General features: G+C 40.7%; 1 protein-coding gene across 1 annotated transcript in view; it reads right to left on the reverse strand.

Moving 5' to 3' along the window:
* Positions 1-1,288: 1,288 nt before the first annotated feature.
* The window catches only part of ablim2 (actin binding LIM protein family, member 2), a 381,429-nt gene continuing 365,624 nt past the window's right edge, over positions 1,289-17,093 (reverse strand). Inside the window, exons 21-22 of the mRNA XM_073043109.1 lie at positions 16,845-16,925; positions 1,289-4,205 (exon numbers count right to left, since the gene is read on the reverse strand). Of these exons, the coding sequence (XP_072899210.1) occupies positions 4,092-4,205; positions 16,845-16,925 (195 nt within the window). The 3' untranslated portion in view covers positions 1,289-4,091. The remainder of the gene's footprint in view (positions 4,206-16,844; positions 16,926-17,093) is intronic.

A 17,093-nucleotide genomic window follows, 5' to 3' on the forward strand; every position in this document is an offset into this window, starting at 1 on the left:
CCTTCTGGCAAACTCCAGCCAAGATTTCATGTGAGTGTTTTTTCAACAATGGCTTCCTCTTTGCCACTTTTCCATAAGGTTGTGACTGGTGAAGCAGTTGTTGTATGTGCAGTCTCTCCCATCTCAGCCACTGAAGCTTGTAACTCCTCCAGAGTTATCATAGGTCTCTAGGTGGCCTCCCTCACTAGTCCCCTTCTTGCACAGTCATTCAGTTTTTGAGGACGGCCTGCTCCAGGCAGATTTACAGCTATGCCAAATTCTTTCCAGTTCTTGATGATTGACTTAACTATACTCCAAGAGATATTCAGTGACTTGGAAATTTTCTTGTATCCATCTCCTGACTTGTGCTTTTCAATACCTTTTTCATGGAGCTGCTTGGAGTGTTCTTTTGTCTTCATGGTGTAGCTTTTACCACGATCCTGACTCACCAGCAGTTGGACCTTCCAGATACAGGTTTATTTTTACTACAATCAATTGAAACACCCTGACTGCATACAGGTTATATCGATTAAACTATGAACAAGAGAAAATTTGCAAATGCTGGAAATCCAAGCAACACTCACAAAATGTTGGAGGAACTCAGCGGCCAGGTATCATTTATGGAAAAGATGAAGGATCTTTTCCATAGATGCTGCCTGGCTTGCTGAGTTCCTCCAGCATTTTGTGTGTGCTTCATTTAACTAATTATATGATTTCTAAAGCCAATTGGCTGCACCAGTGATGATTTGGTGTGTCAGATTAAAGGGGGTGAATACATATGCAATCAATTATTTTGTGTTTTATATTTGTTTTTAATTTTGATCATTTTGTAGAGATGTGTTCATTTTGACACGAAAGAATGTGTTTTTGTTGATCACTGTCAAAAAAAAGCCAAATTAAATTCATTGGATTTAATGTTGTAAAACATGAAAACTTTCAAGGGGGAGGGGTGAATACTTCTTATAGGCACTGTATTTCAAGCACTTATAATCGTTAGTAAACTAAGAGCCTCTTAATGTCAAGAACATAATGGACAATATGCCCCGTACTCAATGTATATTGCCAACAGGACACACTCAATTAGGTGTGCAAAAATCTTTTTTCCCCATCCCATACCCCTGCCCATCATTGACCGGTCATCTTTCTGTAGAAAATAATGGATTTATTACAAATCTAATTTTTTTCTGCAAAATTGTATATAGTGAAATCTGATGTATAACAGTTTTTAAAATAATTTTTGGTAACAATAAACTGTATCCAGTTTTCTAAGTGGCTTAATTATCAGCACAGATTGGAAACTTAAGCAATATTTGGACTAAACTTTATTGCAGTTAGGATAATGTATTTGAGCATTTCACAGCAATCTCTATAGTGTGGAGCCACTCATTTCCCATCACTGATTTTAAAAAAAAGTTTTTGTAAGGGTATTGGAACTGGGTACATGTAGTTATTTCCTATTTCAAGCAGACATTGCCAAGATCAAGCCCATCCAGACCACACAAAACATGGATACAACATTACACAATTCGATAGAGACACAAGAGATCCTGCAGGTGCTGGAAATCTTGAGCAGCACGCATAAAATGCTGGAGGAATTCAAAACATCTGGTGGCATCTATGGAGAGAAATAAACAGTTTGGGGTCCAGACCCTTCATTAGGGCTGGATAGGAAGAGCACAAAAGCCAGAATAAAAAGGGTGGGGGTGAGGGGAGGATTAGGTGAGTCCAGGTGAGGTAGAAGATACATGGGTGGTGGAGACCCAAGGGGGTGATGTGAGAAGCTAGCAGGTGACAGGTGGAAGAGATAAAGGGCTGGAGAAGAAGGAAACTGACAGCAGAGCACAGCAATGTCATAGAGTTATAGAACTGTACAGCACAGAAACAGGCCTTTTGGCTGATGCAGTATGTGCTGAACTATTAATCTGCCTAGTCCTATTAACTCACATCCAGACCATAGCCCTCCAAACCCTCCCATCCATGTACCTACCCAAATTTCTTTTAAATGTTGAAATTGAACCTAAATTCAGTACTTCCGCTGGTAGCTCATTTCACGCTCATGTTCCCCTTAAATATTTCACCTTTCACCCTCAACTCATGATCTCTAGTTCTATTCTCACCCAACCTCAGGGGAAAAAGCTTGCTTGCATTTACCCTATCTGTACCCTTCCTAATTTATCGTACTAAGAAGAAGGAGATGAGGAGCCGGAGGGAGGTCACGAGGACAGGGCAGTGGAGGAGAAAGGTGAGAGGAAAACCAAAATGAGTGGTAACAAAATGGGGGGACCAGAGGGAGTGATTACTGGAAGTTAAATAAATTGTTGTTCATGCCATCACGTTGGAGACTTCCAAGACAGAATATGAGGTTTTGCTGATCCACCCTTGTTTGGCCTTTTCGTGGCAGTATGGGGAGTGGAATTGAGATGGACAGATCAAAGGTGCTTGATGAAGCAGTCCTCCAATCTGCATTGGGTTTCTCCACAGGTACTACAGGTAACCCTACATCTCCTCCCTCACCACCATTCAGGGCTCCAAAAATTCCTTCCAGGTGAGGTGTTGCTTTAATTGTAAGTCTATCAGGCTAATTAATTGTATATGGTCTTCCCGGTGCATCCTCTGCATTGGTGAGACCTGACACAGATTGGCTGACCCCACTTGTACTTCTCCTCCTGCTCCCATCTTTTTACTTTGGCTTCTGCCCTTTCCTTTTCAGAGTCTTGGCCCAATATATTGATGGCTTATTTCCCTCCATAGATGCTGCCTGACTTGCTGTTCATTGAGCATTTTGTGTAAGTTACACTATTAGATCAACTTTAACCCAATATGACAACATTTGGACTGATCCGAACAGCAGTTGTCTAAAAACTACTTTCTGTTAGCTTGGTAATTAGTCCTTGTTTTGCAATGGGAGGCTATATGCATTGATAAGTTCTACTTAAAATGCAGAAAGCAGATACAGCACTGGTATTTATGTCACAACATCAACATAGCAAAGAGTCTTGCTATGAGTTATTGCAGAAGAGTTATTAAATGAAACATCAGCAACTACATAAAATAATAACAGAACAAGCGATGCATAATATTTCAATAGAAGATGTCATATGAGGGTGATGGAGTTTAATAGAGAGTGAAGGCAAATATGCTAATGCAGGATAAAGAATAATCGGGCTATCTAAACTGATTATTATTTCTTCTCAATATTTGTCCAAACCAATGTTCATTTAATGATGACTTCAAATTTTAAAACCAAGATGTTCCACGGATGTTGCATAAAAATAGATCAAACCATACTAATGCTAACTATAATTGACATAAATAGCATCTGGGCTCAAGGTTGGGCTGATTATTAAGGGCCCTTTAACCAATGACTGGCTAACATGTAACTACCATTGACATAAGGTGTTGTTCCACTTCACTGCAGTAGATTTATCATTGTGATTATTATATATATTATAGATGCAAAAATGTTAGTGATATACTTGTAGACACTAATGTAGATAATTGCACATGGTGTTAGACTCTTCAGTATATACTTCTATATGTGAATAAAGTGCAGTATTAGCATTGCTTTTTCTTCTGCTTCCCATCAAACAATTTTTTCCAAGCAAGAAGCAGTAATTATACCTATATTAATTTCTATAACTGACCTCAAGCAGCCTCCCTTCCAACTAGTATATTAGAATAAAATACCATTGTATCAGGGTCATTTCTTAAGAACCTAGAGCAATTTGCAGTTAATGAGATGTTAATAAATTATCGCCAGGTGGAAGTTTAAAAATTTTTTTGTCCAGGATAAACACACTTTGTATTTTAAATCCTGAACTTCCCATCTTCTTTCCCCCTTTTTCAAATAGCTCTATTACACCTTAGTTTAATCAGATGCCAATTTTTGCTTTACAGGTGTGTAGCAAACAACAGTCTAAGCATAGAGCTTAATAGCTACAGTACTCAGCTTCTCATGCAAGATTAGCAGAAACACAACTTCTATGCCTGCACATATTCAGAAAACTGTTTTCAAAATCCATCTGCTGATGAAATAATAAGCAGAGACATTTATATATCCATAGCAGGATACTGAAGGAGGAATTTTCTTCTTGAAATTTATATAATTCTAGTTAAAACAGCCGTGCTTTTTTCTTCATATCATTTCTTTTCCATAATGCAAGCCGATTAAATTCTTCTATTGTCAATCCAAATACCCGATAGAATTCCTCTGGAGACAAATGGCGCTGGAAAACAAATGTAAATATGTATCAAAATAAATTTTTTACAATCATGAGCTACATACAATAAAAACAGAATATTTTTGAGTAAAATTGCAGTTTTATCCAATACTATTATGAGCTGGTGTCATTTTTTTAACTTCTAGCTACTAGCCTGTGATGCATCTGCTATACATTTCCAGCAATTTCAATATTTAGAAAATCAAAGAAGTTTGGATATCTGATAGTAAAACAGAAAATGATCCTTCTGCTTTTCTATTTTTGTTTCAGATTTCAATATTTAATTTTGGACTTTAATATTTTCAGATTAATTCTGTTGAGGCAACAGTTACTGCAAATGGAATCAGTACAATAACATCATTATCATTTACATATTGAATTTGAGCCTCTAAAAGCAAAGTTACTACAACTGCTACAGACTAACCAACATCACATCTCAGTCAAACAAGAGGAACTGGTAACCAACATAAAACATTAATGATGGTGCTCTGATTTTACTGTAAAGGAGGCAGTTCTTATGAAATAGTCCCTCATTCCTAAAATGTTAAAGATGAACAAAGTGTGCAAACCATTGTAAACATGGAACCTGGCATAGTCACAATAAAACCAGGGTTCAAAAGAAGGGTATTGTACCCTTGTTACTCTAAACAAAAACCTCAAAATATTGAATCTAAAACAAAGACATAGTCTACTAAATGAAACTGAACAGTGGTGGCAGCATGCAACCTTCTCCAACATATCATTTTCTAAACCTATCATCAGATTAAGTCTTAGGTATCTTAATTTAAAAAAAACAATAGGAGTGCAAATACACATCATGGCATCATATATATCATGTGGTCCCAATGTTTATGGGGCACTGGGTTGGGATTTTTGGGCAAACCATCAGTTGTGACCAAGAAACCTGACAATGGCAGATTCATAGGCCACAAGAACCCCACTGAAACGAATGGCTAGTGGACCTTGTCCAACATGATCCATCCCTATGTTTTCTACAGCTTGAAATTAGTTGTTTTTGGAATGCAGTTATTAATGGATATAAATAATTTTAATCTTTATTGTAGTTAATAACGCTGTTTTAAACCCAAAATACTGCAAACCTTCAAAATAAAATATTTACAAGTTTAAGTATTCAAACCAGTTAAGAAGCGATAACTTTACAATTCAAATCATTCCACTGCCCGAAATAACCATTAATCTGACATCACAAATTCAGATGCTGCACGTTCAGAAATAGAAATGCAAAGACCTGTGACTAGTTAAAATGAAAATTATTAGTTATAGAAAGACTATGTATATTATTAAATATATCACCATAGCTATTGTCATATGATGTTATTGAATTTAGTCAATGAAATGCCAAATTTGAAAAAACACTTATGACTCCAAACTTTTAAAATTTCTTTGAGTAAGTTAAACTTACACAAGTTATGGTTAGTCGCTGTCAGTGATTGAACCACAAAATTTCTTATATTATATTGACCATAAATATAAAGTATTAACATAGACTGAAGTTTGGCTGTTTACATTCAAAGCTGATTCATTATCTTCTCCCTTGTCTGAGCTTTTTATTGACAGTGTTTCTATAGTGTTTATACTGGAACTATTCCTTGGGGACATTGCAGACCAAGCTAGGACCTGGTTAATACAAAGCAGATTGATATTGATAACAAAGGACCAGCATGCACAGCTGGGGTTGTGTTTGGTTCATGGTTGACAGCTTACTCTATCTTATTTTTATTTTATTCAGATCGGCTCCAGATTAAGTGAAAAGAAAAAACTTACATTGAACTTACAAGTACAAAATCTGATAATATTTCATTTAAAATTTCAGCATGATCTACTTTCAAATTATTGCAGACTTTTATGATTCATCTGTGATGTACAGTGCTCTCTTTAATCTTTGTAAAGTAATACTGAACACCAAATCTGTTCACATTACCAGTTATTAGCAATGTAGATGATGCTATGAGTAATACATATTACTGAAATCAATGTGATTACTTTTTCAAATGGTAAGCCATAATCTGTAACAATAGTGACAGTTTGGGAAATTGTTTCAATGAAGTTTACTACCTATTAATGTTAGATGTTGCATACTCATTATTCAATTATCAATTACCAGTCATGTCAAGAAAATGAATTGAATGATTTATATTAAAAGACCTAAGTAAAGTGCTGGAGGGAGGAAAAATTGGTATTAATCCTCATACATATCCAAATTTAGTAATTAAATTGTAACAGTTTTAAGTTTCCACTACAGCAATTGCACAAAATATTAACATGAGGAATCAGTTCACACATATTTTCCCTTGTACTGTTTTAGTTGGGGAAAATATGAAGGAAAATAAATGGATAATACAAGTAGACAACAGGAATTGCAAATTAAATGCTCATGCACAAATGTTGTAGAGATAATTTCAAGAGAATAATCACTTATTAACCTGATACATTGATATTGTGTTCTTAAACATGCAGAAAATAAGCATGTAAAAATATTGGTACATCTCCACTTCTGTTGTCGGCTTTATTATATGCATTAGTTTACAAGTTCTGGGATTTGAGGCAGAGTTGGAGCGCTTCATTCAACCACTTAAGGGATGACTTTTTGGAATAATCAAATTAGTTTTTAATTATAAAATGATCATCCAGAAGCGATAGAAAAGTTATAATTTCTTTGCAGTCAATTTGGGAAATCAAGTATTCCCAAATGTTTACTTAAAAGCATTTCCTGGAAAAGATTATGTACTCAAATTACAATGTTAAATCTTTAGGAAAAATAAAGTCAATGCTTCTTCACTCAAAGAGAAGGAAGTACCAATATTAAATAAGAGTTTAACCCTTAATCAAAGAATGATTTATAAACTTTTACAAGTTATTACAAAAGCCAAATTAAGTATCAACTACAGAAGTGGTAATACAAATGGAGAATGATAATTTCTGACAAATGACTTTTGATTTAAATGAATAAAGTCTTAATATTTAATACCAAACTTTAAAATTTGAATTATTCACAACTGATTTTATTCACGCATTTTGACCATCGTAGTACAAAAAAAAATATTTCTTTCGTATGTGCATTTGTGTTAGAGGTGCAACTGTTGATGAAACTTCCGCTATTTTAATTAATTTTAAATGTTTAAAGCTGGTCTAAATTAGTCTGAACATAAACACAATTTCAAACATCAGAGAAATTATATACTTCTCAAGCTTTTTTGTACAGATTGGTGAAGTTTTGAGCTTACTCAGGATATAGTATTAGGACTGAGGAACAAAATGCTGTATTCATTTCATTAATTATTATAAGTAATAAGCAGAGTCAGGTCAACCAATTTCACATAAAATATTCCCCATCTTACTTGAAACACAGCCTTATTCTAAACTCAAAAGGAGCAGCATATTTCACTCCCATTGCCTCACTTCTATTTAACTATCATTATGGCAATGATGATCCTGTACTATTAACAGAATGCTAAACTGGTGTTGATCAAGAAGCATGCAGTGGAATCTGGAACAGCTGAAAAAAAACGAGCTGAAAAGTGGCAAGGTGGAATCTAATGCAGACAAGTGTGAAGTACCACACTTTGGGAGGACCAGCAGGGTAAGTGTTACACAGCAAACAGTACGGCACTGAGGAGTGTGGTAAAACAGAGGAATCTGGGATACAGATTCATAATTCCTTGAAAGAACTGTCATAGGTAGATTGGGTCATAAAGTGAGCCAGTGGCATATTGGCTTTCATAATGAAAGTATCAGTTCAGGAGAAATTGCATGAGAAGTTAGTGAGGCCTAATTTGGAGTATTGCGTGCAATTCTGGTCATCTACCTACAGAAAAGATATTAATAAGATTGAATGAGTGCAGAGAAAATTTACAAGGATGTTGCTGGGACTTGAGGACCTGAGTTATAGGGAAAGGTTGAATAGGTTAGTACTTTCTTCCCTGGAGTGTAGGAGAATGAGGGGAGATTTGATCAAGGTATACAAAACTTAAGGGGTATAGTTAGGTAATTGCAAGCAGGCATTTCCACTGAGGTTGGGTGAGACTAGAACTAGAGGTCATGGGTTAAAGGTGAAAAATGGAATGTTTAAGGGGAATATGGCGGTGAGAGTGTGGAATGAGCTGCCAATGGAAGCAGCAGATGCAGGTTTCACTGCAACATGTAAGAGGAATTTGGATAGGTACACGGATGGTAGGGGTATGGAGGGCTATGATCAATAGCACTAGGCAGAATAAGAGTTCAGCACAGATTACTGTAAATTGGCCTAAGGGCCTGTTTCTGTGTTATTTTTGACTCTAAAACTCTAACATTGTGGGCTGAAGAGCGTGAACTGTGCTGTACTGTTCTATGTTCTAATCAATATGCATCTCAGCCATCTTCTAGCCCATCTGTATGCTAGTCTAGCCTAAATATCCACCCAGAAGCCACAAAAGCAGAGTGAAAGTGCAGCAAGCTTGATCCTCAGTTACTTCCTAAGAAGAAGAGGCAGATGACTCAGCAAACCAAGTGGTAGACAAACTCATTGATGGACGATGTTGGAAATATGGCATTTTCTTCCCATATTTGAGATTTTAAAACTTGGGGTCAACAGACCTTTTTTCCCCAGGTGAATATGTCAAAGAACATGGAAGATAGCTAAATGAAGATACTGTCCAGATCAACTCTGATCTGATTGAAATTATAGCACAGGCGTGAGTGAAGAGTAGCTGCATTTTTTTTGGTGCTAAGAAGATATGGTGCCTTAAAAAATAATTCACCCTCTTTGGAAGTTTTCACGTTTTATTGTTTTACAACATTGAATCACAGTGCATTTATTTTGGCTTTTTTGGACACTGATCAACCGAAAATGGCTCTTTCGTGTCAAAGTGAAAACAAATCTCTACAAAATGATTTAAATTAATAACAAATATAGAAAAAAAGAAACACAGAAAACCTACAGCACAATTCAGGCCCTTTGGCCCACAATGCTGTGCCAAACATGTACTTGTGTTAGAAATTACCATGGGTTACCCATAGCCCTCTAAATATAAAGCACAAAATAATGGATTGCATAAGTATTCACCCCCTTCAAGTCAGTATTTAGTAGATGTCAGATTGTATGGAGATCATGAGTCATCTGCTTTTTTCCAAGTCCAGCCACAAATTCTCAATTGGATTGAGTCTGGACTCTAACGTGGCCACTCCAGGACATTAACTTTGTTGTTTTTAAGCCATTCCCGTGTAGCTTTGGCTGTATGCTTGGGGTCACTGTATTGCTGGATAACAAATCTTCTCACAAGTCATAGTTCTCTTGCAGACTGTGGTAAACTATGTATACCTGTCTGGACACGCCCCTCTGCTGACTGCTCCTGTGGCTCCTCCCACAGACCCCTGTATAAAGGCGACTGGGGCACTGCTCCTCCCTCAGTCTCCGAGATGTTGTGCTCCCTTTTTGCTGCTAATAAAAGTCTATCGTTCACTTCCCGTCTCCGAGAGTTATTCATCAATCCGAGGTGTGCATCAATTTTATTAGCAGCAATTTTAAAACATGGAGAGCATTTTACGACCTGACAGATTGGATCTCAACCCTCAATCCCAGGAAGCCGGCGACGCTTTCGAACTCTGGCTAGCATGCTTCAAATTGTACCTGGAGGAGATTCAGGTGACCGATCCTGCCACGAAGTGCAGGGTTCTCCTCTCCAGAGTCAGTGCAAGGGTCTATTCCATGATCAAGGACCAAACAGACTACCAGGGTGCGATGGATGCCCTCAAAAGACAATACCGGCGGCCGGTGAACACCGTCTACGTGAGACATCGCTTAGCGACACGGCGGCAGCAGGCCAGAGAGTCAAGCGCTGAGTTTGTCCGGGCCCTACAGACACTCGTGCAGGCCTGCAACTGCATGGGACTGACGGCGGAACAGCATGCGGAGCTGCTAGTAAGAGACGCCTTCGTTACGGGGATCAGGTCAGTGTACGTGCGCCAGCGGCTGCTGGAACATGCTGATCTTACCTTACATTCGGCGACCGAGCTGGCCAACACACTACTGACCACACACACACACCGACCCACACATCTCACCCAACACCATGCCAAAAGCCGTGCTACTGACACCACTTGCAGCCTCTCCACCCTCAAGATCCCTCCCCCACCACTGTTCGTCAACCTGACCCCTGACTGTAAACCTGTGGCAACTAAAAGCAGGAGGTACAGCGTGGGGGACAGGGCCTTCATTAAGTTGGAGGTGCAGTGGCTACTCAGGGAGGGGATCATTGAGCCAAGCACAAGTCCTTGGAGGGCCCAGGTGGTCGTTGTTCAGACCAGGCAGAAAAATAGGATGATCACGGACTATAGCCAGACCATCAATAGGTTCACGCAGCTTGACGCGTACCCCCTACCCCGCATCGCGGATATGGTCAATCAGATAGCTCAGTACAAGGTGTACTCGACCATAGACCTGAAATTCGCTTCCCATCAGCTCCCTATCCGCCTGGAGGACCGCCCATACACCGCCTTCGAGGTGAGCGGCAGGCTCTATCACTTCCTGCGCGTCCCCTTCGGTGTCACGAATGGTGTCTCTGTCTTCCAGAGGGAAATGGACCGAATGGTGGACCAATGACAACTGAAGGCCACGTTCCCATATCTGGATAACATCACCATCTGCAGTCACGACTGGCAGGATTACAACACCAACCTCCAATGATTTTTCCAAGCATCCAAAGCTCTTAACCTTACCTATAACAGGGACAAGTGTGTGTTTGGAACCACCCGACTTGCTATCCTTGGGTATGTCGTGGAGAACGGGGTCATTGGCCCTGACCCCGACCGTATGCGCCCCCGTTGGAACTCCCTCATCCCACCACCCTTAGAGCCCTCAAACGGTGCCTGGGCTTCTTTTCCTATTACACCCAATGGGTCCCTCACTACGCAGACAAGGCCCGCCCCCTGATCAAGTCCACCGCATTTCCCCTCTCAGCCGAGGCCCGCGTGGCCTTCAGCCACATTAAAGGGGACATTGCCAAAGCAACGATGCATGCGGTGGATGAGACCATTCCCTTCCAAGTAGAGAGTGACGCCTCCGACTTCACGCTGGCTGCTACCCTCAATCAGGCAGGAAGGCCGGTAGCATTCTTCTCTCGTATCCTTCAGGGCCCTGAAATTTGGCACTCCGTGGTGGAGAAAGAAGCCCAGGCCATAGTGGAAGCTATTAGGCACTGGAGGCATTATCTCGCCGGCAAAAGGTTCACCTTGCTGACCGACCAGCGCTCAGTTGCGATCATGTTTAGCAACCAACAGCGGGACAAAATCAAAAATGATAAAATTTTGAGGTGGAGAATAGAACTCTCCACCTACAACTATGACATCCTGTACCGGCCTGGAAGGCTCAATGAGCCTCCTGATGCCCCATGCCGGGGAGCACGTGCCAGCGCGCAGCTCGACCGGCTATACGCCCTCCATGCAGATCTTTGCCACCCAAGGGTCACCCGACTTTACCATTTCCTGAAAGCCTGGAACCTGCCTTACTCCCTTGAGGACATCAGGATGATGACCAGGGACTCTCAAGTCTGCGCTGAGTGCAAACCGCACTTCTACCGTCCTGAAAAGGCACAACTTATCAAGGCCACCCGCCCCTTTGAGCGACTGAGAGTCCACTTTAAGGGCCCCCTTCCCTCCACCGACTGCAATGTCTACTTTCTCAACATAATCGACGAGTACTCGCGGTTCCCTTTTGCCATCCCCTGCCCCGATACCACTGCCACGTCCGTCATAAAAGCCCTGCGTCAGCTCTTCACTCTGTTTGGATATCCCTGCTATATCCACAGTGATAGAGGGTCCTCGTTTATGAGTGACGAGCTGCGCCAGTACCTGCTGGCTAGGGGTGTTGCTACTAGTAGGACCACGAGCTATAATCCCTGGGGGAATGAACAGGTGGAGAGGGAGAATGCCACTGTGTGGAAGGCCACACTCTTAGCCCTTAGGTCAAAGGGATTGCTGGTCTCTCGCTGGCAGGAGGTCCTCCCCGAGGCACTCCACTCCATCCGCTCCCTGTTATGCACGTCCACCAATGCCACCCCTCATGAGCGACTCTTTTCTTTTCTGCCCCTGGGACCACCCTACCGGCTTGGCTGACATCCCCAGGGCCAGTGCTGCTCCGGAAATATGCGAGGAGCAATAAATACTCCCTGATGGTCGAGAGGATTCACCTACTTCATGCGAACCCCCAGTATGCCTACGTGGTTTTACCTGATGGGCGGGAGGACACGGTCTCCATCTGCGACCTGGCGCCTGCAGGAGCACCAGACCCCTACCCCGAACACTCCACGGTGACTATGAACCCCACACCCACCGCTGTATATACCCACGAGACACCACGCACACCAAGCCCTACACAGACTCCTCACGACACTCCCATACCGGAGCCAGCACAACCACTGTCAGCAGTGCAATCACCACCGGTGCTACGTAGATCGCAGTGACAGACTCAACCACCTGATAGACTTAACCTGTAAATATACTTGTAAGAAACTTTGCCCCGTGGGGACTCTCTTTTAAAATGGAGGGGGGGGGGGGGGTGAATGTGGTGAACTACATATACCTGTCTGGACACGCCCCCTGCTGACTGCTCCTGTGGCTTCTCCCACAGACCCCTGTATAAAGGCGATTGGGGCACTGCTCCTCCCTCAGTCTCCGAGATGTCGTGCTCCCTTTTTGCTGCTAATAAAAGTCTATCGTTCACCTCCCGTCTCCGAGAGTTATTGATAGTGCATCACAGAATGCATCAGGTTTTCCACCAGGATTTCTCTGTATTTTGCTGTATTTTACCCTCTACCTTCACAAGCCTTCCAGGGCCTGCTGCAGTGAAGCATCCCCACAGCAAGATGCAACTACCATGCTTCACTGTGGGGATTGTGCGTTTTTGATGACGTGCAGTGTTTGGCTTACGCCAAACATGGCATTTAGTCTGTGGCTAAGAAGTTCAATTTTGGTTTCTTCAGATCACTCAGCTTTCTTCCAGCTGACTTTAGAGTCTCCCACATGCCTTCTGGCAAACTCTAGCCGCAATTTCATGTGAGCTTTTTGAACAGTGGCTTCCTCTTTGCCGCTCTCCCATAAACCTGCGACAGGTAAAGCACCCAGGCAACAGTTGTGATATGTGCAGTCTCTTCCACCTCAGACACTGAAGCTTGTAACTCCTCCAGAGTTGTCACAGGTCTCTTAGTGCCTTCTCTCAATAGTTCCCTTCTTTTGCAGTCACTCAGTTTTTGAGGATGGCCTGCTCCAGGCAGATTTACAGCTGTGCCATATTCTTCCCATTTCTTGGTGATTGACTTAACTGTACTCCATGGGATATTCAGTGACTTGGAAATTTTCTTGTATCCATCTCCGAATTTGTGCTTTTCCATAACCTTTCTGCAGAGTTGCTTGGCGTGTTCTTTTATCTTCATGGTGTAGTTTTTGCCAGGATACTGACTTATCAGCAGATGGACCTTCCAGATACAGGTGAATTTTTACTACAATCAATTGAAACACCTTGACTACACACGGTGATATCCATTAAACTAATTATGTGACTTCTAAAACCAATTGGCTGCACCAGTGATGATTTGGGTGTCATATTAAAGGGGGTGAATACTTATGCAATCAATTATTTTGTGTTTTATATTTGTAATTAATTTAGATCACTTTGTAGAAATCTATGTGTTTTCACTTTGACACAAAGGAGTATTTTTCCGTTGATCAGTGTCAAAAAGAGCAAAATTAAATCTACTGTGATCAAGTGTAAAACAATAAAACACAAAACTTCCAAGGGGGAATGAATACTTTTATACATACTGTACATCCTTAAATTTCCAAAACCATCATTCATTGTATCTATGATAGCTTTTTCAGATTCATCCCCCTATTACTATGAGGTAATTTGCTGGGAATCCTGTTTGAACTGTTGCTGCTAATGCAACTTGAAATACCAGCATAATGATAATTAATGGAGTTTGATACTGTAGACATGTTTAGTTTTGGCTTCTACCTGACAAAAGAGATTACATTATTTTCCATCAGTTATAGGAAGTTGACATTTTTCAGTTAACTTTCCAAAATTTATGAAATAAAGTAATATTGATATATATTGGGTAATGAAGCATGTATAATACCTGCCTCTTAATTGATTCTAAAACTAACATATTTCAAAACAGTACAGCACACTGTTATAACTGCCTTGTGAACAGTAACCTCTGATAAAATCTCCTTTTGGTTTGGAGCATATTTTAACAATAAAGGCTCTATAACACTGCATACAAAATAATCTTTTTTACAATATCATTTTGCTTTACTGATTTAAAGAACCTACAGTAGTTTTCTTGGAGCAGGAATTATGACAAACGTCACTTTTTTAAGATACTGGTCAAGATACAGCTGATGGAACACTAATATACTTAATCCAACAATATGACCATATTTGGCTTATAATTTTTTTACAAAAGGATATGTAATGATTTCCTTTAATGCCTGAGGCATACAATATAAGATCAGGGAGGCTATGCTAGAACTGTATATATGACTTGTCGATCTAAAACTTGAGACCAGGTAGAATTCTGGTAACCACATTACAAGGTGGAATGTGATTACACTGGAGAGAGGACAGGTGAAATTTAGGTGCGCTGTAAGTTTTGGAAATTGTTGTCTCTTAAGGAAGAACTCATTTAAATATTTCTTCTGGAATTGATGAAACAAGGAGTGCTCAGGAGAAACCAAAACGTGGTCACAGAAAGAAAACTTCATACAGACTGTTAGAGGCGAGGATTAAACCCAGGTCACTGCACTGTAAAGCAGCAACAGTAACTTCCAGAGAACTTAAACCTTGGGACCTTGGACCTGGTGCCAGGAGGCAAAATAAACTGTGTAGCTCTATCACAGCTGGCATATACCCAGTAGGCTAAATGATCTTTGAAAAGTATTTCCATGATTACATTTCTGATCAGAATATACCAGCTGATTTAAAGTACCTACATGAAGTAAATTTAAAGTACTTCCCTTACATGAAGGAAAACAGCAATACTGATTGTTGAAATGTTATTCTGTCCTGCTTCTGCAAATTTCTGGGTTTATGTCAACCACTGATGATCAGAATTGAATAGGTAGTGTTAAACACATCGATGAAGGAAGAGCAGTAGATGTAGTGTATGTGGATTTCAGTAAGGCATTTGATAAGGTACCCTATGCAAGGCTTATTGAGAAAGTAAGGAGGCATGGGATCCAAGTGGACATTGCTTTGTGGGTCCAGAACTGGCTTGCCCACAGAAGGTAAAGAGTGGTTGTAGATGGGTCACATTCTGCATGGAGGTTGGTGACCAGTGGTGTGCCTCAGGGACACCAGTGGTGTTCTGGGACCCTTCCTGTTTGTGATTTTTATAAATGAGCTGGATGAGGAAGTGGAGAGAAGGGTTAGTAAGTTTGCTGATGACACAAAGGTTGGAGGTGTTGTGGATAGTGTGGAGGGCTGTCAAAGGTTACAGCAGGACATTGATAGGATGCAAAACTGGGCTGAGAAGTGTCAGATGGAGTTCAACCCAGATAAGTGTGAGGTGGTTCATTTTGGTAGGTCAAATATGATGGCAGAATATAGTATTAATGGTAAGACTCTTGGCAGTGTGGAGGATCAGAGGGATCCTGGGGTTCGAGTCCATAGGATGCTCAAAGCAGCTGCACAGGTTGACTCTGTGGTTAAGAAGGTGTATGATGTATTGGCCTTCATCAATCGTGGAATTGAATTTAGGAGCTGACAGGTAATGTTGCAACTATATAGGACCCTGGTCAGACCCCACTTGGAGTACTGTGCTCAGTCCTGGTCGCCTCTCTACAGGAAGGATGTGGAAGCTATAGAAAGGGTGCAGAGGAGATTTACAAGCATGTTGCCTGGATTGGGGAGCACATCTTATGAGAATAAGTTGAGTGAACTTGGCTTTTTCTCCTTGGAACGATGGAGGATGAGAGGTGACTCTGATAGAGGTGTACAAGATGATGACAGACATTGATTTTGTGGATAGTCAGAGGCTTTTTCCCAGAGCTGAAATGGTTGCCACAGGAGGACACAGATTTAAAGGTTTAAAGTAGGTACAGAGGAGATGTCAGGGGTTAGTTTTTTACGCAGAGAGTGGTGAGTGCGTGGAATGGGCTGCCGGTGACGGTGGTGGAGGCAGATACGATAGGGTCTTTTAAGAGACTTTTGGATAGATACATGGAGCTTAGAAAAATAGAGGGTACAGGTAAACCTAGTAACTTCTAAGGTAGGGACATGTTTGGCACAACTTTGTGGGCCGAAGGGCCTGTATTGTGCTGTAGGTTTTCTATGTTTCTTTAATGCTGAAACCCAGTCTCAGACATTCACGTGAATCATGTGAATTCAAGTTCCAGACAATCAAAGTAGAATAGTGAAATTACATAAAAATGTTAAAGAGTGTTTAAAAGCACTATCAATAATAATTTTCAGAACAAAGTTCTACATGATACAAAATATCTGAAACTAATGGGAAGGCTGACAGGTTGGTTTGTATTTGCAGCACCTTCATACCTCAAATTATAACAACTTGTGTATTAAAATGCACTCAAATTATGAAAGAAAAGAATTTGTTGGTGAAAGCTGTAATTGTTTACCATAAGCATTCATACCTCTAGCCTGGTTCTGTCGACATCCTTTGGTAATTTGACACGAGCTTTCATTGTAACAGCTAATGTTTCATAAGGGTAAATCTGTAACAGGTAAAAGTAATTTAACAACAAGACATCAGCAGTATGCCAGACATTCAAGACTGTCGGGTAGCAGAAGTGAGTGTACTTGCTGTTACGAAGATGAAGGTGCTTGGGAAGCTGGATGGATGGTCAGAAGCAAGATAAGTCATCTGGAACAGGTGGACTACA

This window comes from Hemitrygon akajei, chromosome 4, assembly GCF_048418815.1.
Source record: "Hemitrygon akajei chromosome 4, sHemAka1.3, whole genome shotgun sequence".
In the NCBI taxonomy this organism is placed as follows: Eukaryota; Metazoa; Chordata; class Chondrichthyes; order Myliobatiformes; family Dasyatidae; genus Hemitrygon; species Hemitrygon akajei.